Source organism: Sabethes cyaneus, chromosome 1 (assembly GCF_943734655.1).
Source record: "Sabethes cyaneus chromosome 1, idSabCyanKW18_F2, whole genome shotgun sequence".
Taxonomy (NCBI): domain Eukaryota; kingdom Metazoa; phylum Arthropoda; class Insecta; order Diptera; family Culicidae; genus Sabethes; species Sabethes cyaneus.
The window spans coordinates 126,622,925-126,649,095 of NC_071353.1; the positions used below are offsets into that span (position 1 = coordinate 126,622,925).

General features: G+C 41.5%; 1 protein-coding gene across 3 annotated transcripts in view; it reads left to right on the forward strand.

The window, feature by feature from the left end:
• Positions 1-24,678, forward strand: part of LOC128734025 (ras-related protein Ral-a) — a 55,372-nt gene extending 30,694 nt beyond the window's left edge. Inside the window, exons 2-6 of one of the 3 annotated variants that reach the window (XR_008411961.1) lie at positions 14,185-15,020; positions 22,474-22,634; positions 22,709-22,883; positions 24,076-24,244; positions 24,445-24,678. Coding sequence is in view for 2 of the 3 variants with exons in the window: in XM_053827994.1 (XP_053683969.1) it covers positions 14,868-15,020; positions 22,474-22,634; positions 22,709-22,883; positions 23,296-23,412 (606 nt within the window). In the remaining variant the exon portion in view is untranslated. The other 2 variants (XM_053828003.1, XM_053827994.1) reach the window with 2 other exon arrangements.
• The last annotated feature ends 1,493 nt before the right edge of the window (positions 24,679-26,171 follow it).

The window sequence follows — 26,171 nt, forward strand, 5'->3', positions numbered from 1 at the left end:
TGGGGTCGGACAAGACGCCATCGTGCAAAACCTTGCACGAGAACGCCTCGTACTGAGCCTCGATGAGATGGACTAGCTTATCTGGAACTCCTCTACGCCTAAGTGCGCCCCAGATGTTTTCGTGATTGAGTCGGTCGAACGCCTTTTCGAAGTCAACGAACACCAGCAGAAGAGAGTCCTGGAATTCGTTGATCTGCTCCAATATAATGCGGAGCGTTGTGATATGGTCTACACATGATCGGCCAGCACGGAATCCAGCTTGCTGCCGCCGGAGAGTAGCGTCGATCTTCTCCTGGATCCGGTTGAGGATTACCTTACAGAGTACTTTGAGAGTAATACAGAGCAACGTGATGCCACGCCAGTTACCGCATTCCGTTAGGTCTCCTTTCTTAGGGACTTTGACCAATATGCCCTGCATCCAGTCCACCGGAAAAGTTACGGTTTCCCAAATATTGCTGAAAAGCTGATGCATCATCTGGGCTGACAAACATGGGTCAGCTTTGAGCATTTCGGCTGAAATACGATCTATCCCTGGCGCTCTATTGGATTTCATACTCTTGATGGCTGCTACAATTTCATCCAGCGATGGCACCTCCGAGTTCACGCGATTTATTCGACGAACTGTAGGCGTCGTGCGCTGCTGGTTTTGTTGGTCTCTGACATTTGAAACTCGGAAGAGTTGTTCAAAATGTTCAGTCCATCGCTTAAGCTGTTCTGTACGGTCAGTCAATAGCTGACCAGCTCTGTCCTTTAGCGGCATCTTTGTATTCATCCTGACACCACTAAGGCGGCGAGAAATATCGTACAACAAACGGATATCACCATTGGCGGCGGCGGTTTCTCCTTGTTCGGCTAGGGAGTTAGTCCAGGCTCTCTTGTTCCGCCTACAAGCACGTTTAACAGCCCTCTCCAGTTCGGCGTATCGTTGACGGGCAGCTGTCTTAGCCGATCTGGTCCGCGCTCGCTCAATGCCGGCTTTCGCCTCTCTCCGCTCGTCGATCTTCCTCCAAGTTTCATCCGAAATCCACTCCCTCCGCCCACTGCGCGCTTTGCCGAGGGTTTCATCACTGGTCGTGATGAAGGCGTTCTTGATGCCGGTCCATTGCTCTTCGACGGTTCCACCAGATGGCAACTCCGAGGCTCGAGATTCAAGTTGTTCAACAAAGGCCCTTTTCACCTCAGGATTCTTCAATCGGCAGACGTCGTAGCGGCACCCAACTTTCTCCTCCCGTCGTTGGACACGTGCGACGCGCAGGCGTATCTCAGCGATAACAAGATGATGGTCGGATGCAATGTCAGCGCTGCGTTTGTTGCGTACATCAAGAAGGCTCCTTCTCCATTTCCGGCTGATGCAGATGTGGTCGATTTGGTTTTCTGTTCGGCCGTCGCGGGAAACCCACGTGACTTTATGTACTGGTCTATGGGGGAAGAGCGATCCACCAATGACCATGTCGTTATTACCACAGAATTCTGTAAACAGCTCCCCGTTTTCGCTCATCTCTCCTAGGCCATGGCGTCCCATGACGCGTTCAAGGTCCGCGTTGTTTGAGCCAATCTTCGCGTTGAAGTCGCCCATGTGAATTTGGATGTCCCCCTTCGGGATTTTCTCAACCACGCTGTTCAGCTGGCTGTAAAAGCTCTCTTTCTCCTGCAGGTCGGCAGCATCTGTTGGCGCATAGCACTGGATTGCTGTAAGGTTCCTAACCCGTGTTCTAAATCTGGCAACGATTATTCGCTCATTTATTGGTTCCCACTTCATCAGGGCCGCATGTGCCCCTGGGCTCAGTAGGAATCCAACTCCTCTTTCTCGAGTAGCATTTTCACCTCGTATGCCAGAGTAGAGCAAGACTTGCCCGGATGATGTCCTGTGTTCGCCAGTACCCGGCCAGCGGACCTCGCTCAGCCCCAGGATTTCAAGCTTCAGGCGGCTAGCTTCCCTTGCAAGTTGAGCCAGCTTGCCCTGCTGGGCAAGGGTCAGTATATTCCATGTTCCGATTCGTGTCCGTGTTTTCATGCTAAAGGTCGTTGCCAATAATCCGGAGAGATTTCTTCTTTCATTTTCATTAACTTTTTGTGTGTTCTGGTACAGTAGGCTGTTAACCTAAGGTCCTTATCCCGCTGATGGGGCTGCCATCTTAATGTGGGCGGGAGCCACTGTGCCCCCTTTCCTGTTAGCATACGACAACCGAGGTTGCGTACCCCAGCCGGCACCTCGTGGAGGTAGGAATAGGAGTTAATGAACAGAGGTTATGGAATGCACATGTTCACTCTTTGCCGGCCAAGTAGAACTACTGCAGAATCGAAATTAACTTTCATGTCAATGCTGTTCGTGAAGGACCAAAAGGGATTGGGCGGATCTATAAGCAATATCGCTTACTTGATTGTACGGGAACCTCCCAGCATCGCATCTCCTAGCTTAGCTACTCAATAGAGCATTTACCGGGTAAGACCACGGGGAGGCGCTAGGTAGGGACTTGGGATGGCTGGAGCTATGTTGGACGCTTCCTCATTTGCCTTCCCCATTTCATATCCTGCTTGATTAGTTCTCGAATTATGCATAAATTTCTGTTTCATTTGAGTGAAATCCCCACTTTTCCAAGGGGGAGGGGTTTCAAACCTCCACACAAAAATCCCGCCTCCAAAAACTCCCACATGGCAAATTTGATTCCATTTGTTTGATTTGTTCTCGAGTTATGCAGAAATTTCTGCTTTATTGGCATGAGAGCCCCCCTTCCAACATAGACACATTTCTTCTGTCCGCTTCTTTAGTAGTGACGGTCCGTTATCGATTCTGTGCCGGACGAATTATGGTTTTCCAGTACTGTCGACCCTGGTCAATCCTCTCGAATACGAATCAGGTACGAGGTCTACCCCGAAGTCTACGGCCTCTCCCTGGTTCTCTGCTGAAGTTTGTTTTGGCTACTCTTTCATCGGGCATTCTGGCCACGTGCTCAGCCCATCGTGTAGGTAGCAGAATCTTACGCTCGAATTCATACCCAAAAAGGGCCACCGGAAGGATTACTCCTGTAGAGCGCTAGTTTTGTGCTAATTTGTAAACTACTGCACTTCAGTGGGCTTTGTACTTCGTAGAAAGCCCGATTTGCAGCTGTAATTTGTCACTTTACTTCGCGGCTGTAATTTGTCACATGTCACGAGCGTACCAATTTATATGAATTCCTCCACTACTTCAAATCGTGCCCCAGCTCCACCTTGGCACCAACATCAATTGGACTCCCACGTTCCCTGCCAGTAATCACGTACTTTAGCGATACTAATGGTCCTAAAGTCCCAATGTCACTGCTTCCTAAAGGCCTCTTCCACTGCTATACGGTTGGTTCCGTTGATATCGACGTCATCCGCAAAACTAAGAAGCATGTAATATTCCGTGATGATAGTCCCGTTCCTTTCCACGCTTGATCTTCGTATTGCGCCTTCCAAGGCAATGTTGATTACCCAGCAAACCAGATATCGTATATTCATGTCGAGATTTAATGTTATATCAATGGATATCACATCGGACTCGTATAAACGTACACATGTTGTAAGCACATTGTGTAAATTTCATCGTATGTAATGCACACGATGATTGATATACGAATTAATAGTAAAAATCGTAAATAGGTCGAAAGATAATCGGGTTATGCTTAGCGAATATCGCATATGACGATTTCTTAGATTTAGTTACCAACAATGGCTATCATGAAGATGTAATCGTATTTAATTACAGTTTTCATCGGATTATGTTTTGCAAAATGTCTTATATGACATCGTTTTAGATTTATATACAAACAGTGATAATCATGAGATTCTAGGTGCATTAAAATATGATTTGCATCAAAACACGTTCAAATTTGTTGTTATTTCTTTGCAACAAAAACAACAAAATAGAGAGATTTCAAGGATACGTTCTTAATGCAGATTTGTCAACTAAAAAAAATTAACGGTTTCTTCGCTTTTATTTTAAATTTAAATATCTATTTATTTCTTTTGCTAAAATTGAACTTATTTTTATTGTGGCGGAATATTTAAAAAACTATTATCTGGTTTGAAAAACTTTTACAATTACCTTTTTAACTATTTTAAAAATGTTAATAATTCAAATAAGCCCGCCTAAATATTAAGCAGCAAGCATATGATTGATTATGTCATACTGACAAGACAATAAAAGATCTTTTTGCACTCTTTGAGGAGTTGATTGTTTTTTTGGCGTATTAAAACCACGTAACATAATGTTTTAAAAATTAAAAATGTTAAAAATAGAAACTCATAATTTTTTAGACATTTCTCTGATAGGTAAGTGAACGAACGGAAATCTTAAAATTTACCAAGGAGAGTATTTCTCAGAACTGGGCACGTCTAGATTATGATCCATTCCGCTAATCTAAATGCCTTAATATCAGTCCATCTTATGGCTTTTCAGAAGAAATGCAAATATTAAGTGGAATTGGAAAAAGACATTCAGCATTAAACTGGTTCAGTATAAAATAATGTTTGATGCTTATTGTTGTAAGCAATTTTGAGCTGTCCTATAGCATCTAAATATTCAGCATTATGTTTTAAATAACTTTTAATTTATTTTTAAGAGCTTCTGAAATAACAGACAACATTTTTGTACTTGAGCTTAATAATATTATCTCCATGCAATCAAATATGAATATGCATATAACGTATTCTAATGTATATTTAGACAATCTGTACCACGGAATGCTAACAAAGGTACTGCATATCATTCCATGAAGTCAGCATTATCATTAAAATTAACGATCAAATGCAAACTTATTTACGACACTGTAATTCAGTCACAATTGACACAAACTCGTATGTCGGATGAGAATAAATCAAATTCGTACTTACATGTTCAATGCATCAGATAAGATCTCATTGCTTACATGTACGATGACTTCGGTTTAAGATGTGCAAAAATATCATTGAGGTACTGATGTACCAGTAGCTTAAAGGTAATGAACAAATACTGCGGTACGGGTGGTTCTTGGTTCTAAACCAGGTGAGTACAGCTTGTTTTAAATGATATAGACAAAAAAGTTAAATATAGTTTATGTATATGCCGTTTCTGCGCATGATATATGATTTGAGAGACCTTATATGCTGACGTTTATCTCATTCAGAATTAAGTTATACAGACCAAAATGTTTGCTGGGTAGCAGCTTAGAGAGTGCATCCTATTGCTTCAGTTTATCCAACGTCACAAAAGCGGCTGAGGTCTCACCCGCTATTCTGAGGCATGACTTTGACGCATCCAGTGTCGCAGGAATCATTGTAACTTGTTTCATCGGAAAACCCTGTTCTTGCATTATATGCCATAGCTCATTACGTTTGACTGAATCGTACGCCGCCTTAATATTTACAAATCGATTATGGGTCTGCAAGTTTTACTCCCGGAATGTGTCTAGTAAGTGAGGCAGGGTAAACATCTGATCCGTCTTGGTCAGTTTGGTGAGGACTCCGTTCACGGTCTCAGTCTTCACAACAGGATACGGAAAAAATGTATTTTGATTTATGATAAAATCTAGCGAGATGTTATTTCAAGTAACATTGTTACGTTGAGTAGTATTATTCTTATATTTGCATTTTTACTTCACTGATGTGTTTAAGAAAAATCCGTTTTCTCTGTTCTTGCCACTTCAGAGACAGTCTAAATTGCATCCTTTCTAAATCCTTTCTTGAGCTACACCTAAACCTAAACCTTATATCAAATAATTCTATTTTAAATCATTTTCATTCAAACCTGTTAGCCTTCTACCCATAATTATATAGGAAAATATGAATAAAGTTATAAAATTTATCGGAATAATAAAATATAACTCGCATCACTAAAGCTAGATTTATTGCTTCATCGTTGCGTGAAGATTGTCAGTTATCGTACCCTGCTGTAAAAGAGATTTCGAAATGTCCCTCAAAATCATCTGAGGTACTCCTTAAGATAAATTCGCAGTCCGTAGCGAATTTTATTGTTGAGGGTTTGTATGATTCATAATTCATATCGATGTAAGACCTCATTTCTACATTTATACATAATACATAAACCGAAGGCATCTGTTGAAACGCTGATCTCGTGAGTGATTTACCACCCTATATGTAAAGAAAAAAAAACACACAAAATAAGCATGTAAGATTTTACTGCCTACATTAAAAATTAATTTTCCTGCAGCACAGCACACTACCCAGGCAGGGTAAACTTCCTCGGCGACATTTTGGTCGTATGTAACACTCGCTGTGTCGAGAGCATCATCGACCTCCCGGTACCGGTACTGGCACTCGTCGTCGTTAAAACATCTGCCCCCGGGCAGCTCTTCACGAAGTTCCATCATAAGTTACGCGACCACAATGGACCCGGCCCGGCCGGCGGCCACAGATAGGCCATTGACCGTTTAATGACCGCGAACCGAACATGCCTTGTTCGCTTTGCGATGACCGACCGACCGACCGCACTGCTGGCTGCGATTCCAAAACCATACATACACAAATAACGGATTTTGCAATCTTCATTTCCCTCCGTAGTAGCGTATTTGGCCCATAGCTTCTCAGTTATTGATTTGCTATTCCAGTAAGGTAGCGCGCGCTTATTCGTTCGTGACTAGCGAGGATTCCCATTTTACATGCTATGATGCAAATAGGCCCAGTTCACTGTTTCCATCACTAACGGTTTGTGTCCAGCTGTTTGCTGTCCGCCCATGCTCTGCAAAGGGTTTTCGAATCGGTATTACTTCCCTTGGCTGTGACATCGGTGACCAGTAAGATTGCAAGCTAACTATGCGGCCACAGTGAGTGAGTAGCATGCTTGTATGCGCGGTTACTATTCGAAGCATTATTGGCGTCGTCTGGCTGGACGGAAACACAGGTTCCCGTTCCATCAGCTAGCTCCCCGAACTGCTGAATGGCATGACATAATCAAGGTTGCGCAAATATGTAATTGCATTAGCAGGTACCGGCGAAATTCAGTCTCGTCGGCTGGTGGGGGACCTTGGTGAACCTGTAGAAGTAAATGTTGCGGTTTATTTTCGTTACAAAAAGTGCGGGAAACCGTGGTACATCCAACCGGAAAACGACCCAACTGTCACGAACAATCAATAAAAGTTTTTTTCGTTTTCCTTTTACTTAAATGCTTTTCAGGTTGCGTTGTTTCAATCGATACTAATCTAAGGTTCAAAACTGAGCTTTACTGTATGTCAATTATGTGTCATAAACGTACCTAAAATCAATGTTTTTTTTTCAAAGCTCAGAAGTTTTAAAATGCTGCTTCAAATATATACATACTAACAAAACACAAAAGAGTTAGATAGATGACGAGGTAGAGAATATACATACGTGTTAAAGCGTAGTCAATGACCGAAGAATGGTAGGTCGAAACGTCCGCGGCAAATACAATATGTTTCTATATTTCACCGAAAAAATCAACGAATTTAAGATGTAAAAGTGCACGTTGACTAACTCAAACAAAATATAAAAAAAATTCCAATACGTTGTTTAGCATGATTTTACAGGATGGGGTCGTTCCGTCGAGTTTGTACCGTGATGCACTGAAATACTTAGGTGTGTGTTTTTTTCATCCACTTCCTGTGGTCGGATCGTTATGAAACTAGTATCAAAATAAGTGGCAAAGTTTCTTCTTCTTCTTCTCCTTCAACATAGAGCCGGGGTGGCTCGTGCTGTTTCAAGCACTCGTCTCCATTCAACTCAGTCTTGGGCTACTCAACGCCAATTTCCTAGTCGTCTCAGAAGTCGCAAATCGCTTTCGACCTGGTCGAGCCATCGTGCACGTTGGGCCCCCCTGTTCCTGGTGCCGGTGGGGTTGTTGAAGAGGACTATTTTCGTCGCACTGTCGTCCGGCATCCTTACGACATGTCCGGCTCACCTGCTAACTTTCGCTAGATGTACGATGGGAGTCTCCCCAAGTAGTGCCTGCGGCTCGTGATTCATACGCCTCCGCCACTCTCCGCTTTCAGTTTGTACGCCGCCAAATATCGTCCGCAGCACTTTCCGTTCGAACACGGCAAGGGCGCGTATGTCCTCCGTGAGCAGCGTCACGGCCTCAAGTCCATAAAGAACTACAGGTCTAATAAGGATTTTGTACATGGTTAGCTTCGTGCGGCGGCGTATGCTTCCTGATCGTAGCGTTTTACGAAGGGCAAAATAGGCCCGATTTCCCGCTTGGAAGTGCCGCTGGATCTCCTTACTAGTGTTGTTGTCCGCGGTCACCAACGATCCCAAATACACGAACTCCTCTACCACTTCCGGTTCGTCGCCGTATACGGTTACTGTCGGTGGGAGACGCGCGTTTGTTTCCTTTGGAGCCTCTTCCTTTCATGTATTTGGTTTTCGACGCGTTTATTTTTAGCCCAATTCTCCTAGACTCCGCTTTCAGTCTGGCGTAGATTGCCTCCGCCGTCGCAAAGTACCTGGCCTTGATATCGAAGTCATCTGCAAAGCCTAGAAGTTGGCTACCCTTGGTAAAAATCGTGCCTCTCATTTCGATGCCCGCTCGTCGGATCAGTGGCAAAGTGTACAGAATCGAAATCCGAAATTAAATAAATTGACTTTTTTTAAGTTGTTCTTCGACAACGTTCCCTTGAATCTGTGATCTTTTGCATAGGCTAAGAGTGATAATATGCCGTTAAATGCATTAAATGCATTTTGTCTGCTGATTTTCAGCTTCTACGGTTCACTTTTTGTTGTAACCCACTTTTACTTTGGTTTTGCTACCGGTAAACCTTCGGTGAAACGTCGTCGAGATAAGCGCTTCGGGATTTCCAAGCTGCGTCCTGGCGGTAACAAATTACCAACATCTGAAGCAGTAAAATCCAACTCCGCTTTACTTGACCCAAATTCACGAAGAATTTAGCTTGATGCTTGTGAGGAATATCTGCAATGTGAAAGACCGTTTAAGATCATTCCACTGATTTAAAAATATACAGACTTAAGTGCAATGAATTTCGTCTTTCAAAACCGGAATAATGCTTCGAATACGGGGCCAACATTGAAACTTGTTCTCCGCCTACAACTCGACATAGCGCGATTGCTTCTGTGACAACTTCGGGTCCCTTCGCAGACCCTTCGAATATCCGACTATACAGCTCCGTCTCTGATGACTGTGAACTTCACCGCCAGTCTACCGATTTGACACCGGGACGAAACGACTTACATATTAAGGTAACCCGTGACTCCCCCACCGTAGTTCCGCCATTTACGCCAGCGCTCGTCAGCCGTCCCGCTCCTACGCAGGAGGAATGGAGGTTTGGAAATCTCTCTTTGTCTTTGCAAGCATAATCTTGGGCCCTGCCATCCCACCGATGAGACTTTACACGTTTTCGCCTTTCGCCAATTGATCTGCCGCTACATAACGATTAACAGGCCGACATCTGCCCGATCGATGCCATACCTAAATTTGGATTTGATAGCACACCGGGACGCATCGACCTCGGTATCATGGAAGTTCCCATCCTCCCTGTCCTGGTTCTCTGTTTGAGGGGTCTTCCAAAACTCCGGCGAGGTAAATGCCAACCGGCATTTGGGCATGACTAACATGTGGGCATGGCGACCGATCGTTTTTTTCTACCGCAGTCACACCAACGCGCATTCAAGTTCACACCGTCCGTTTAGTGGTGGGATATGAACGCTATGCATAACACAACTGGCAGTTTGCTCAGTCAAACACCGATTGCTCGCAGTAGAACGAACGCGTTCTAAACTCTAAAGCTTTTTAACATTTTCGTTTCGATCAAGTTGCCTTTACCGTTTGGAGCAGCGAATGGCTGCAAAACAGTCAAATGACTGGCAGTCACCACGCTAACGAAAAGCAACCGCACAATGGTATGATTCAATACTACAAAAAAACAACCACTACATGTGCATGGAACAAGTCGGTCGGACTCCGTCCAATACAAACGAATATTTTGCTTGCGTCGGACCGACGTCCGGGTGACAAACTATTACTGTGAGCAGCCGATTTGGAGACAAAAAGAGAAACGAAAAAATACGTCACCGAATGCTTCCAGTCAGTTTGCAGTTTATCTTCTCAAAGCGCAAAGCAAAACGGCAGATCGACTGTTTGCTTTTACTGAGATGCCGCATGAATTGTAAGACGGCAGCAGTGCAAGCAGCAGATTGACTGGATTCAAAAAACAGTCAAATGATCGTTCAAAAAGCGGAATTTGAATGCGGAAAGTTCGCATTCACGGCAGTCACATTCAACTTGCGATCCTTTTTTCAAGCCCTGCATGTGGGACCTCCAGCACAACATCCACATGTATTACCAGAATGTAAGTGGCATTAACACAAACGCACAGAACAGAAGTGGCAGTCCGAACGATTCGGCGATCAAAACTGGTAAAAGAGTCTTTTTCGCTTTTATTTTTCTTTTGGGTAGGTTTTCGCACAGAAGCGAATAACAGCAATGTAACCAGAACACTCGCATAGCAGCTTTCATATGCTTTCGTGTGCATTCGTAAGCGTTCGGGTGTTTTCATGGAAAAAAGTGACTCGCCACTGCCAGGTTCGCTAGTATCTGCAGAAAGTAGCATGTACGTGTTTGGATTTTAACTTCCACTTCTGTTCTGTGACAAGCGTCTACAGCTCTTGCAGATAGCCGATGGAACTTCCTCCAAATGAATCTTCGGGGCGAACTATGAATTCTTGCTGCGACCGGATTGTGTATAGCAGCCGTAACTCACCAGGCGGCGGCGTTTTAATAGCAGTTCATCGTGCTCTCAAGCTCTCTGCCTTGAAACACGATTGGCTTCCTGTCGAGCTAGTTGGGGTGACTGTAAGAATACCGATTGTTTTTTATTCCTGTACGCCGTCTATTTTCCATCGAATCGGGTCAGGGAAGTCTTTCCTCTTACGGATGCTTCGACAGCTTTCACTTCTGACGGTATGGTCATTTTGGTAACTGTAACGTTCCCGGCATTGATTGGTACCAACGCGGTAACGGCTATCTGTTCCTAAACTCCAGTTCTCCAACACTTCCTTTGATTACCTCCGAGCTTCTCAATTGCTATAGTAGTGCCATCGTGTAACAAATTAATTGCTCATTGTGCTCCGTAATGCTGGAATGTTTCCAAAGCATTTTGACCAGTGTCGTTTGGGATACAGCCTTAGACGACAATGACACGAAAATCGCCGCTTTAACTTTTTTGCATGTTTTGCAAGTAAATAATTGACTTTCGCTGGCCAAAATAACCATACCCATAGAATAGAACCGCATTTGCTTTAAGTAAATACTGCGTTATATAGCCTTAAAACCACTACAAAACAGGTTTGAGGAGGTTTCCAGGTATAAGACCCTGTCACAGCGAAACCACTTTACACTCAACTACTTTTTTTTACACGGTTTGTTTTTTCGAATATTGAGAACGGGGCTATTTAGGTACCATTCATTTATTTCTCAATACGTTTGGGAGAGGCCCGGCATTCGTCACGTATTTTGTAAATGGTCCCTAAATTGCACCGTTCTTGAGTAATCGAAAAAAACAAACCGTGTAAAAAAAGACTCGAGTATGTCGCTCAACAAGCGCTGCAAAACCCGACTCTGTGTCAAATTTGATTTGTCAACTATCCATGCTCAAATGCTACAGTGTTTTGATACGGTTTCTACTGCACTAGGCAATGTTCCCAATCTCGTTGATTCTCTCACCAATCTAATTGACAACGCTTTGAACAAGCTTGCCGCTTTGAAGTTAAACAGCTTAACTTCCATTGGACCCAGCGATATAAATGCATTGGTTTCTGCATTCTCAAGCGGTTTTCCTTGTGGCTGGAATGCCGCTTATATATTTTTTGCATTAAATTTTTGAAACTTCGGGCTGGATACGAAATGGGTAAGGCACCTGAGGAAGCGCGCAACATAACATAGATCCGGCCATCCCAAGTTCGATACCATTGTTATCGAATGAACAAGGATTGAATAAGCGCGCAAGCAGAGGCGCTTGCATGCATTTTGATGCATAAGGTCAACATTTGGACACGTCCTTGCCAATTTCTTTGAACCAACTTTAATTGAGGGGATGGTATGTTTATAAGAAAGACGCATTACAAAGTATACTCTACTTTTTCGCCAATGGATTTTCCATCGGAAAGTCTCTGTCCTTTCAGGTCCAAATTGATTCAAGCGTATTTTGATACCTTGTAAAGCGTGAAGTGCCTCATAGTAAGTGCGTTTTGTATCGACCAAAAAAAGTCGGACGCTGTCAAGTTTGATGAATATGGCAGATGTGGTAAAACTTTTAACTTTCAGTAGTCGAGCATTAGCTTAGCAGAAAATTATAGACTCTTGCCTTGTTATATATTTCGGTCTCCTTTTGTTGATTCTGGCTTCAAACAAACCTATTGTTGTTGATGAGATTTTTATAAAATTATCGTACAGTGTAGGGCTCAAACGTTAATTTCAAATCTTCATTACTTGTGCATCAAACACCGTAGATATTTAATGCAAATGTAAGCAAATTTTCTCTGGCTATCTGGTGGTTGAAATCTCCAAAAAAAATGCTGGAAATAAACTGGAAAAGTTTAAAACAATATCTTGTTCATCAATTTCTAACTTCGATTAATACTTTCCACATCCACACCAATGCATGAGCGTGGGCAATACTTTCCGAGCAACCCAAGCCTAAATAGTTTACACTTTATGGCAATGGCTAAATTAATGGAGACACGAACTAACTCTAATTTTTAAATGCCAAGGATAAACAAAGCAAAGTAGTAGTATGTATATGGAAACATAGCGCGTGGATGCGAATATTGCATAAATATCAAACAAAAGTTGATTTCTAGAGTTGATATAACACCTACGCCTGTTAAAAATGTACAGTATTCATAAGTTTTTCACCAAGAACGAAAGCCATCCAGAGGAACTTATTTTAACGTACAATCGTGATCCGATACGGCAGTGCTTACTTATCGAACATTAACGCGATCCGAGAACAGAGTAAAGTAGGACGGGAATAATGTTTCACTATAGTGTATTCGGTCATGACGTATATTGGGCTGCGAAATCGAGTACCGATATGTCGATTAGCCCGGGGAATTTGCCATTCGGGATTGTTATATGCTGGGCAACTCTGTTATATTTCCCATGATGATGGTGTTTCGTTCAAATCTGATACCTTTGACCCTCTGTTTGACCTGTCCAATTTTTTTTTCAAATTTTTATTGTTTTGTAGCCACTTTTTGTAGGATTTTTTGGATGCTTACTAAATAAAAAGAAAGTTTCATATTAAACAATTTTTTTGTAAAATACTGTCTTGGAGCGTTAACCGTAACTCGTTTATCCCCGATTGGTATATGACGCTGTCGTCTCATCAATATCGATGATTGACTACCTACAGACAGTTAGTAAAATGATACGTTGTACCTTTCTGCAAGTTTATCAAACACACACAATTACTGCTGTATGCTAACCCCCTTTCCAACGCAGGAACGACGTAGCAACACCCCAGCCAGCATTAATAACAAGCAATAAAAGCTGAAATCGTGTCGCATCTTCCATTGAGCAATTGAAGCAAGTTAATTAATGCATTGATTAACATCTTCTTTCGCTCTAGCTACGATGGCCAACTCTATTCGGGGTTAACTCAAATTGGTCCTATATTTAACCTCATTCAACTCCCGCATTCCATCGTAGAACGTTAATCGGATACCGGGATGGATTCATGCTTCGTCAGACATACGCAAAACGAACCGGTTTTTCTCCATAGTAACACAAACAAAACGTCCCAAAGTGTATCGTAAATTAAAGTCGTGATAGTTTTCACAAACATATATCCGACGATGAGCGAGCGCGCAGTTCGCAAACCAGCTGCACCAGATGGATGCGATGGATGGCTGGTTGGCCGGCTGGCTGGATTGGCACACATTGCGCTCTTCTTGCGGGGAGTGTACATCCACGGGCAACAAACACGCCTCCAAGTTGCGTGCCGTGAGCTCGATTTTGCATTTTGCGGGTGGAATGGAAATATGTTATGTTTAAAGCGTGAAATTTTCCTTCCGTTCCGGTGGGTTGTTCAAAAGACGAGATTATTTTTCAATGTATGAACCTTCCTTGTTGTGTCACTTTTCATATCTTAAATGATCTACACGTTTCATTTAAACCCTAATATGCTGTGAAACTCGTGTGATTCTCTGTTTCTTTTTGATAAAATTCTAACTGAAAATTTTCAATCTTTGTTCCAGATTCACCGTTGACCTGTTCCGGAATAACATTTGACGCCAAACGTTAGCGTTTCCCACAATCACAGGTACAACAACGTACGGATTTGCACTTGCACCTTAAAATGGGTCGTCGATGATGATACCGCGGCACCCGTATTTGGACAAGCTGCACCAGCTGTGGTAGCTCGTCACAAGAAGCGAAAAAATAAACGAAAGAAATTAAAAAATAAACAAACCAATCGGCGGAAAATTAAAACATAATTTATGGAAAGGACGGACGGAATCCGGCGGTAGATGTGTCTCGTTGCTAGTATTTGTGTGATTATCAAGCTACCGTAGAAGTGCTGTTAGAGATAAGAGATATATTTGCAGCCTCAGTGTTCATGGTAGATGTCTTATGATTCGATGCAGTTGTGAATAGTGAAGAAGCGGTTAGCCTGTACATACGAATTGTTCAGCAGTAGCAGCAAGATAGATCACAATAATACCTCAATCATTCTCAGCAACCCGCTCTCGCATTAGAACTGGGAAGACATCACCCATACCAATCGGTAAGCCCATATCAGAGTGAATCGCATGCAGTGACGCCATACCAGTGTGATATCAGTGATTAATTGACCAGTTTCCGGCTGCGAAGTATTAATAACCATCGTGACAGCCCGAAGAAGAAGAAGAAGAAGAAAAAGAAGTAAATACTCGACAAAATGTCTAAGAAACCAACGGCGGGACCGGCACTGCACAAGGTCATTATGGTCGGTAGCGGTGGCGTCGGCAAATCGGCGCTCACACTGCAATTCATGTACGATGAATTTGTGGAGGACTATGAACCGACCAAGGCAGATAGCTACAGGAAAAAGGTTAGTTTTGCAATCGACGTACCGATGTTCACTATTTAATTATTTATTAGTTTTTATTAACCTCGATGTCGAAAAGTTTCAAACTAATACGATCATTTTAAGTAATTCTGCGTTCCTCAAACCGGAACTTAAACTCAAACTGTACGCGGTTAGCCTGAAGTAAATAATATAGCATTTCAAATTTCTGTTTTTTTAAACAAATGTAAATTAAAAATCTGTGCAAAATTTAAAATTAGAACACTTATTAAAAGTTATTACGTTGAGCGTGTTAGCAGAATCTCGAATACAAGTTAAGTTAGGAAGGTTTTCCGTTTTATTCTACTAAAATTATGCTACACAATGTTCACCTTAAGAATAATTACAAAATTTCATTACACTATAATTACACTATAACTATAACATAGCTAAACTAACCATCCACTCTCGTAACAAATCCGCAGATACGTATTTCGATTGTTACATACAGCCTTCTTCAGTGCATTCACGATCTGATTGAAGAAGCATCGATATATATTAAGAAAAGTGGGTAATTTTTAAGAATGCCAGAATGAGTACCCAAACTCATTCAGCAATTCAAAATTGAAAATTAAAAATTGAAAAGTTTTCCTAGACGAATCGGCGGATTCTATAAAAAGGTGATCCGTCCCATGTCGTGCTAGATTTGGAATGAAGAGCCATGTAAAATTGTTTCCTCCGTTATTGTTAAGAAGCGAGGAAGATTCTTGTTTATATATTGCCAGACTCTCAGCAACATCCAACTTCCACGGTACAATGATTGGGCGGAGAAGATGGATGTTTTCAGTTGTTAGTGGATGGATATTCTCGAAAATATGTTCCGCTATTTTGGACTTAAAATGAAAAGTTTTTCCTGCGTCTTTGTTAGCCTTGGTAACTTCAACCGTGTGTTCCTTAAAACGAATACCCAAGTTCCTTTTAGTTTGTCCAATGTAAACTTTTTCACAGTGGCTACAAGCAATTTTGTAAACCCCTGCTCTGTTTAATAATTCAATTTTATCTTTAGTAGACCCCAATCTATTTTTGATTTGGTTGTTCCTACTGGGGTAGACAATATCTAAACATCTAAGAACGGCATACTACTGTCATTACATTTATTCTCTATGCTCGCCATGAAAAGCTCACAGAGAAAAGATGAGAGGGGGTTTCCCATTGGGACCCCTTTCATTTGTTTAAAAAAAATCCCCTGAAATCAAATTGCATCACGAGAAAGACACTTAAAAAAATAAAATACAACCTGTTAGTAAGCTTTTGGCACATTTATTTTATTCAACTTGAACACCATAACCGTATGCTCGCACCTTGCGCTTAACTCCACTCATAAGGTTCTGTGCAATATCTGGCTCCAGCTTCCTCTGTACGGAAACGCACTTTTTCTTCATGTCTTCCTCAAATTGAACCTCTTTGGGATGCTTCCGTAGTCCTGCTTTATAATGATCCAGTATTTTGACGTAGGACTACGTCTTTGTTTACTATACTGGGACTGGGTAGCACTTTGTGAAAATGAAAATAGAAGTGTAACGTTTGAATGAAAGATTTCAAATGCTAATAACTACTAAGCTACTATACAAAACTTAACAATTTATATGTCGTTGGATAGATAAAATGACCAGCAATTTTATGGGGGGGTTAGAGACCCCCGTAAGGGAGGGCGTAAGAGGGGGGGCTCCTATACAAATGAAAGACAAATTTCCTCAAAACTCGAGAACTAATCAAGCAAATTGAACCAAATTTGGCATGTGGAGGTTTCGGAAGGCAGGATTTTTTTCTATGGTGTATTGAGACTCTTTTCCTTTCTCAGAGGGGGGGGGGCTCCCATACAATGAAATTCAAATTTCCTCATAACTTTAGAACTAATCAAGCAAATGGAACCAAATTTGACATGTGGGGGTCTTTGGAGGTAAGATTTTTTTCTACGGTGTACTGAGACCCCTTCTTCTAAAAGGGGGGAGGGGGCTCCCATACAAATGAAACACAAATTTCCTTAGAACTCGAGAACCAATCAAGCTAATGAATCCAAATTTGGCATAGGGGGATTATTGTAGGCATGAATTTATTTTATGATGGTTTGAGGATAAGGACTGTCATACAAATAAAACAGTAATTTTTGCGTATGAGTCATATTTTCTGCTATGTAACAAGCTGGTAAGCTGTGAAAGTAAACTAGTAAAATCTTCTCGGAGAAAGACAGTGAATCGACGCAGCTAACTCACGTACCTGTTGCCATTCATGTCAAAAGAGAAGGACATTCGAATGGCACGTCATCGCATGATGAACGTACTTTGGCTTTAATGTTATATGTCACCAATGGCCTGGTCATTCATTACCATTTCAACATTTATGATGCACACAAGTGATTTTTAGAAGAAATCTCTATGCCTCATTGGTTGCATTCCCTGTACTTATGAACGTACTTTCAAAGCGACTATTGCATTCAATAAAGAATTGAATTTGAATATTTCGCTCTTCTCTTTTAAAAAATCAATTAAACAATGGCACACTAACAGATTCTTATAAACATACATATGCCAGAAATGCAGTTTACATTAGTCTTTGATCTAATGATCTGATATAGTCCTACGTCACCCTTTCGTACAACCCTTAGGGCTGTGTACCTTGTAGTTTTTTGGTAGACCTTAGTTCCGATGCGTTGGGGAGCGAGCGTTCATGTCCTTAAATACGAAGGCAACGGGGTGGCTTCGTATCGCTCCAGGACATCCTTTGATCCGGCTAGGCCATAAGATTGTAGGTTCCTCGTGTGTCTTCAACAAAGGAAGCAGATGTTTCTGTAGACACTCCTTGAGGTAGATCGGCCCATTTTCAGTCACGGTAGTCACGAACGGCGCACTGCTTTTGCCACATGAGCAGATCGCTTGCCAAATCATGTATTTCTTGGCAAACTTTGAAAGTTTCTGCTTCCTTAGTTCCTTATCAAACTTGTGCTGGATGGTGCACGACAGTAGCCCCGGAAGCTGCCGGAAGTCTGCTTTGACGTAAGTCTCATCTCCCATGACGAGACAATGAGGCTTCGTCAACATCTGGGTGTACTGTTTCCGGGCCCGTGACTTTCCCGCCGTATTTTGCCGTTCATCACGATCTGGAGCCTTCTGCACTTTGTACGTATGCAGTTCCTCTCGATCCTTGGTTCTCTGAATGGAAAATCTGAACAGATTCAACTTTTTTGTTTAAACGCTTTCACAAAACACTTGTGATTCTGATCACTAATAGAACATTCCACACTGGCCGTATTTCTCCTTCCGTACGATGCTCAGAGTTTCATAGTAACGTTTAATCACAAGACTCACCGTTGACTGCATGATTCCGAGCTGTTTTCCAATGTCCCGATGAGAGAGTTGAGGATTTTCTAGGTGCTTGCGCAAAACCATTTTGCGACGTTGCTTTTCAGGTGACGCCATTTTTCCATATTTTCAAAAAACTTACAGTAATAAAAATACAGTGTAAACACAGGGTGGCAACTATCTGGAAAAACCTGGAAAACCTGGAATTGTCAGGGAATTTGAAATTACCTGGAAAAACCTGGAATAATCAGGGAATTTTTAACAAAATCAGGGAATTTTTCTAACAACCCCAATGATCGATTCATTGAGTAGTCAAGAACACTTAGAAATAGATAAAGAAGTACGGCACACAAGCGATAGATTGGGTTATCGATAATTAGCTCAGTTTTTTGCAAAGGGTTTTATTCTGCGAGGCAAGTGAAGTGATATAACAAATTTAGTTTCCACTCACTTTGCGCGTTTCGTTTGGCGTTAGTCAAGTCGGATGACATCGAATGACATTGAAGTTTCAGGACGGACACAATTCGCAGAACATCGAAGTAAATGCTAGTGGCACCGCAGCGAAATTCGGTTTTCGAGAAAAATGTTGGAGAAATTCCACTGACTCACGGCAGTACATAAACTTGCCATACTGTTGTAACAAGTTGTAACCGAAATGCGGGTGTAGCGACCCTACCTTCCACGTTACGAATTTTTGGCTCTGTCTTGGACCCGGAAGAGTAAATCCTGATCAATCCATGCAAAGTGAAATAAGCCGCGTTGGTCGGAAAGTAGAACAGCCGCCAGTGGTAAAGCGAGATTAAAAATTATCTCAATTAAACTGCTTTTTTGCATGGCTTATGGCTCGAAGAACGAAAATTAAACATACGAACATTTCTGCGTGGCTGGCAGGAAAAGCACCACGACGGGTTCGAGAGCTAGCCGCAATGGGCACTAAAACTCCGCTTGCGCCTGCGTTTGCGAATAAACTTGCGCGGGAAAAAGAACAGATGAGGAACTCACGGGAGAAGTGTAATTTGCTGGTCGGCAGAATAAGAGAAAGTGATTGAAGAATTCGCCTAGGGAAATAGAGTAGGTGGGGAAAATTTTCTCAATACCTCGTTGATTGATAAACAATTCAAATATCAATGATCGAAACACATTTTTAGTTAAAATTATATCGCAATATGAAATCCAGGCAATTTGGTTTTTCGTATCCAGTTGCCACCCTGAAACAATACACTCTAAACTACTTCTACAAAAATTGCCAAGAGAAAATACTTAATGGATAATTTTCTGCTGCCTCTTTTCCGTGATGCAATTTGATGTGGGGTACCTTTTAATGTCCCGATAATTGTTGCAATCGAATCGGTGGCCATTCCAACCAGTTCGTAGGTAGTTCCTTCTCAGTGCATACTTTTAGATAGATTGCACAATGCAGCCTTTCGCTTCCGACTGCCAAAGATCGTAAACGATGGCGGCATTTCGAGTTGCTTTGTCGTTTTTCAGCTTTTTCAACCTCGTCCAAGGTTGACGGGGCCACATCCAATCAAAATAATAGTTCAAAGGCAAGCTTTGTTCATGAGGATTCTCACTAACTGTGGTTTTTGATTCAATTTCGTCGTCGTCAAACGTCTTCTTTAGTTAAGTGAATTAGGAAATTAAGAGCTAATCAGAATTACCTTCGTTCACGATACATATTTATCAGGTTGTAGTTCAAAAATTCGCCCTCTCCAATATGCATAGACGGTCATTAAACTCCACGCGATGGTACGTTTCATTTGATTTTCATGGAATACGAATGCGACTCCAGAGTATTGCCGCCAACTTGAATGTCGTGTCCGCAACAGAGTCCATTGCTCGAAATTCGCGTTCTCCCGTCTTAGTCCATTGCGCTTTTTGCATGGCTGCAACCTCGACATTCATCTTTTGCTGTTTTCTTACTATGACGCCGCGCGTGTCGGTTGAAGTAGAGTCTTGACATTCCAAGTACCAAGTTTCTATATTCGTTGTCACCTAGTTCGCTTAGATCCATAACGATTATTCCGTTGTAGTTCATCTTTCATCTATCTCTATCTCTATATATATGAAAGTGAGCGTGAGTATGTTTGTATGTTTGTAGGTTCCATCATAACTTCAGAACGCCTTGACCGATCTCCACCAAACTTGGCACACATATCCCTTGATATAAGGGAATCAGCACTGCAGGGTTGACAAAAAGAGGAGGGGGTGGGGGTTCATAAAAAGAGTGGAGGTCATAACTGCGAAACACCTGGACGGTTCTTCATCAAACTTGGCACACATGTTCCTTGATTTAAGGAAATCAGAACTCAGGGGGTAGATAACAGGGGGGAAGCCATAACTCCGAAATGTCTGATGTTCTTTGCCAGTAGGGAATCAGCACTGAGAAAAGAAGAGAATTCCTAACAAGGAGGGAGAGAGTAAAAGGGGTTGCGTTTCTTTTGCATGGCATGGAGGAATATATCGTAAATAACCCTTTGTTTCGTTTCCATTATAGCGATTTTCGTTGAGCTACGTGATAGAAGGGGGAGTTGACTGGGAAAGAGCCGACATGTAGGGGGACGAGGAACCTAAATATGAATGAATGTTTCGCCGCCCTTTAAGGCACAACTCTTCCACATGATTGTGAGGAACGTGCTGCTCGAGCCAAAGATGCTGAATGTTCCGCCACAGCTCCGGAACTTCTGGACTGTTTTTCATCAAACGTCGTTTGTCAAACACATGGTTTTTGGCATGATTCTTTTATGTCGGGGGCTTGACAAAAAATGGTACGGTCTCTTACAAGGGTAGAGAAAGGCTCAAATGGGTAAAGGGGTGCGTTTCTCTTGCATCTGGAACGATAGCAGTTGTACAAGTTGTTTTATTTCTGAAAGGGGGAATAGGGTGGCCATTAAAAAGGGGAAGGTTCAAAAACGTAAAAAAGGCTTTTTGTCGATTTGTAGAGATTAGCGCGAAGAAGACAAATTTACAAGTGGTTGGGGGACAACGTGAGAGGAACTAACTAAGGGAGTAGACATATTCAAATACAAAAAGGGTTATGTTTCTTGCATTATGAGAGTTTTCGGTACAAAAACAATGTACAAATGACTGAGTGACAAAGAGGACCCGAGTGAGATCAGACAATTAGCTAGTTTCCTATATTGTTCGTAGTATGAAATTTTTAAGCATGCCGCCATGCAAGGGCTGCGATGCGTAGTCTCGCAGACATATCTGACGTCTTGGGTATATTTGGTAAAACACAGCGTTCCATAAGTCCCTCCGCTAAGGTTGCTCGTATTCCGTCTGGTACCACGACGAGATAGGGATAGGAGTTGCTGGATAAGAGGCTGGGACCACTACGGGCCCTATTTTATGCCTAAAAGTTCGCCTGGCACTGATGGTACGCGTAATCCAGTCATTTATCAGCCGTTTCTTAATCCCAATTGTCAAAAGTAACGCACTGGTGCAGCTTTCCACTAGAAGAACAAGTTCTTTGATTTGTGGTTCAAAAATACTAAGCTATAGGTATTATGAAATTTATTATTTATATTATTAACTATGTCTTGACCCACGTGTTCTAACTCGAAAGTAAACGGAATAAGCATCAAAATGATCGATAGTGCTTAATTTACCCTGATTGACAAACCGCAACTATACGCTACATTACCTCAATTATCAGTCTAAATTAGAATAATCAAGTTGGAAATGATTCGATCATATCAATCACCTTTTTCATATCGTGTATGCTCCTTTCCACCTCCTCTCCACAGACCGCAATGATCGATTGAACTGAACATAAGACGTAACACTTCACCTTCAACTTCGTCAATTGATCACACATGCCATCGATTACCCGCGTCTTTAATTTTCGATTCGGATGAAATTTTACAGATTGCACTGATTTGCTCACCTCATTTCTACATCAACTCTCATCACCTTGCTAATTGGCAAAAAAAAAGAATCCAACGATTTGCTGCTCGTTCGGTCGCCTCGGGTTAGCAGAGGACGACGAAACGGAAAGAAACGACGAAACACAATATCAAATATTTGTTTCGTTGAATTGGCTTCTCACTTTTTGTGGTTTATTTTCCATTTTTATTCAATTTAAGGAGTATGTTGTATATAAGAAAACTAATAGAGTGGATTTTGAACTTCTACAGGTTGTTCTAGACGGCGAGGAGGTACAAATTGATATTCTAGACACGGCGGGTCAGGAGGATTATGCGGCCATTCGCGACAACTACTTCCGCAGCGGTGAAGGGTTCCTGTGCGTATTTTCGATTACTGAGGACGATAGTTTTCAGGCAACGCAGGAATTCCGGTAGGTGGCTTTGGTTGATCAATTTTTTAGTGCTATCGGCGGACAATTGATACATGCTGCTCTGTTTCTTTTAGGGAGCAAATATTGCGTGTGAAAAACGATGAAAATATTCCGTTCCTCCTGGTCGGCAACAAGTGCGACCTGAACGACAAACGGAAAGTGCCACTGGCCGAGTGTCAGGCCAGAGCTCAGCAGTGGGGTGTGCCATACGTCGAAACGTCGGCGAAGACACGGGAAAACGTTGATAAGGTAGGCGCTTAGATTATGTAATTGACCGCTTGTGTGATTGTTCCCTTCTGTTGATTGGTTTATAATTGCTTTCGTACTCTAGTCTAGTGTGGGTTCAAGTTTTTGTGTATTTTTTGCCAGAAACAAAACAGATTTCGCGTCAATATAAATAAATTAGCGTATAGTTTTTTTTAATTTGATTTGGTAAAATAAGTTCCCTTCATTAGTTGCCATATAACACCATTTCCAAATAAATGTATATAATTTTGTTGAAAATTAGTACCGGAACCTCAGTTGATAATAATTAATTGCTTGGTTTACAGAATTAATAGAGATTTCGTATTAATTCCCTTGTTGCCGCATAACAAGTGGTCGCTACAAGCTATCCCTTTTCGCTTTCGCATCTTTTTTCTATTCTCTTCCCGATCCACAGGTGTTCTTCGATTTGATGCGCGAAATACGCTCACGAAAAACGGAAGATTCCAAGACAACAAATGGACGCGCCAAAGATAAATCTAAACGAAGGAAAATCAAGTGTACACTGATATAGAGAAGCCCCCAATGAAAAATACCAGCAGAACAAACACTTACACTTATATACATACACGTACACACATACAACATTCGGTGAAAATTCTCGATTTTATTATACTTTTTATTAAGTTTAAACTATGTATCATTATACTGAAACAAAACAGATTACTGAATAAGACAGTGCGAATAGAAGGTATCCGTAAAATAAGGCAGTCGCGACTGCAAATTATTGCTAATTATTTGTTAAAAAATAATGCTAAGGTCAGGAGGATACATCATTCAAACCAATGCGCAAGAAAAAGAGAATAAAACCGTCTAATATAGGTCGAATATTGGTGTACATATTTTGCTGTCGCGCTTGTGTTTTCATACATTTGTCCTGTTTTTGTTGGCATTGTATCTGTTGTACCGTTGCTTTATTATTTTAATGCCTTATTTTTTCTTTTGTATTTTTTTTGTATTTGTTCGCGAAACTAGCGCTACAGTAACTCGCTCTATTCCAGCAAAGTTGGTCTAGTGTTTTGCACAGCAAGTTGAACTTTTTTCGTTCATTTCTATCCCATCTCTTAATTTACAACACATTTAATTTAGGAGTTAAAATCTCTTCTAATTTTTGGCATGTTTGGCGCTGGGCGGCGATGATGCAATTTTGTAATCAAATTGTTAACGTCGAGCACAGATATTCTATGACTTGATCCGGGACATCGCAAACCGCAAGAGAAAGAATAGTGAGACCGTACAGCAGCCGAAACGAGAGAAACCACGGTGCTGCCAGCTACTGTAGGAAGCTGGTCTTTTCTACGACGACGACAACGGCGACGTCAAATTAAATCATCTATCTACGGAAAGTACGCATTTTGTAGAGCACCGCGAGCATTAGTTGCATTTGACCAATGACCAAATTCACTGTTTTCTTGTATGTTAGTTTAATTGAATTCATTATAATAGTTGTACAAAATTACACCTGACGATCAACTGCTTCGCATGCTTTAGTTTAATTTTATACGCAAACGATATTCGGAACATTGCCTCACCTTCATGCATTCAGGAGAGACTGTTCCGCTCTGGGAAAGACGTACGAAATAAATAATTGATGTAGCTATCGAGAGACCCAAGAAATACTCACGCAAAATCACAGGCAGATATATATGAATCAAAACAAAAGGATATACATTATTCGAACAGGAAAATAGTCGCCTATCTACCGAGCTAGTAGACCAAAATCACGCTGAGCTGACGAAGAGTTTTCGCGGGAGTCTTACATAAATACTGGAAAACAATTACAGAGAATGGTGTAGTTGCTGTTAATGAAATATCCGAAGTCAAACAAGTCAACTCCTTAACTATGCACCCATCACCTAAGGTGCCTAAGGTCCTAAGGTGCCTATCAGGGATGGTTCGATCACTTTGACTCAATTTTGGTTCATTTGACAGTACCGTCTGAGCCGAGTCAAATATAACAATGTTATGTATGGGACATTTGTAGAACTAGTTCTAATCTACAATTTTTCTGAACAAAGTTTTGCTGTATCATTTGTACTTACGGTGCTACAATGCTAGTTACTCATCAGTGACTAAATGAACGTTCATTTAGTCACTAATAAGATACTAGCGTTGTAGCGTCGTAACTACAAAAGATACAGCAAAACTTTTCTCAGCAAAATTATAGATAATAACCTGTTCTATAAATGTCCCATATATAACTTTGTCATATTTGGCCCCGTTAAGACGGTACTGTCAAATGAACCAAAATTGATTCAAAGTGATCGAACCATCCCTGGTGCCTATACTTGGACTGCCTATTCGACCTTCTGCTGGCCCTAGCTAAAACTATGTCAAACCCTGTCGTTGCACTCGTTCTAGCCGCTGCACACATTCAATGTACGATGTTGTTTACGGCTCCTTTTGAATCATTCCCATTCCTTTCCTTTTGATCATTCAAAAAACAAAATGCGGTACCATGAATTGGCGCTCAGGAGCGTATCCAAAATGAAAAATTCCAAAACGAACTTTTTAAAACTCGAACGCATAACAAAATGGGGGACATTCAAACATAAAAGTAGAGGTGGACACAATTCCGCTAATTAGCTCAGCAAATATTTTGGTTAGCGGTTAGCGGTTTCGCTTATTTTTAAAACCGTTAACGTTTTTGTTAGCTTCCGCCAAATTTATGTACCGCTAAATTAACCGCTAACTTTTTTAGCAAGAGAAAAATTCTGAAAAATATGAAAAAAAATTTAATTCTATTTAGCTATTATCTATCAATATTATTGCACAGATTTTGGTCGAAGGATCCCAACTTCATAAACTTTTGTACGCGGGCACAGTTATTGGACTCATGAAATAAATCAGAATTTATAAATTTCGAGGTCACCTATATTTTCAAAACTTCAACATCATCAGTTATTTAAAAAAATTATAAAACTTGAACCAAGAATCTTTGAAAAAAAAAGAACCTGTAATAAAAAAATAAACCTGTCAAAATTTAGAACGATATAGACATAACCGAATATAGGGAACTAAGTTTTTTTTCCGAAATAAGAAGCGCCGGCTGGAAGAAATGGAGTGCAAGGACATAAAACAGCTGTATCGTTCTCAGAAAACGCGTAAAGTTTATAGGCACTGAAGGTATTCTACAAAGGCTTTGTGCCGCGTTCCGAAACATGTCGGAATAAAGACGGAGGTGATCGAAAGGTGAAAGCAGCACTAGAATGGACGTAGATGGAATACCACGGCAGCAGGGAGAATGACTCCATCAGTACGGCGGAGGATGAT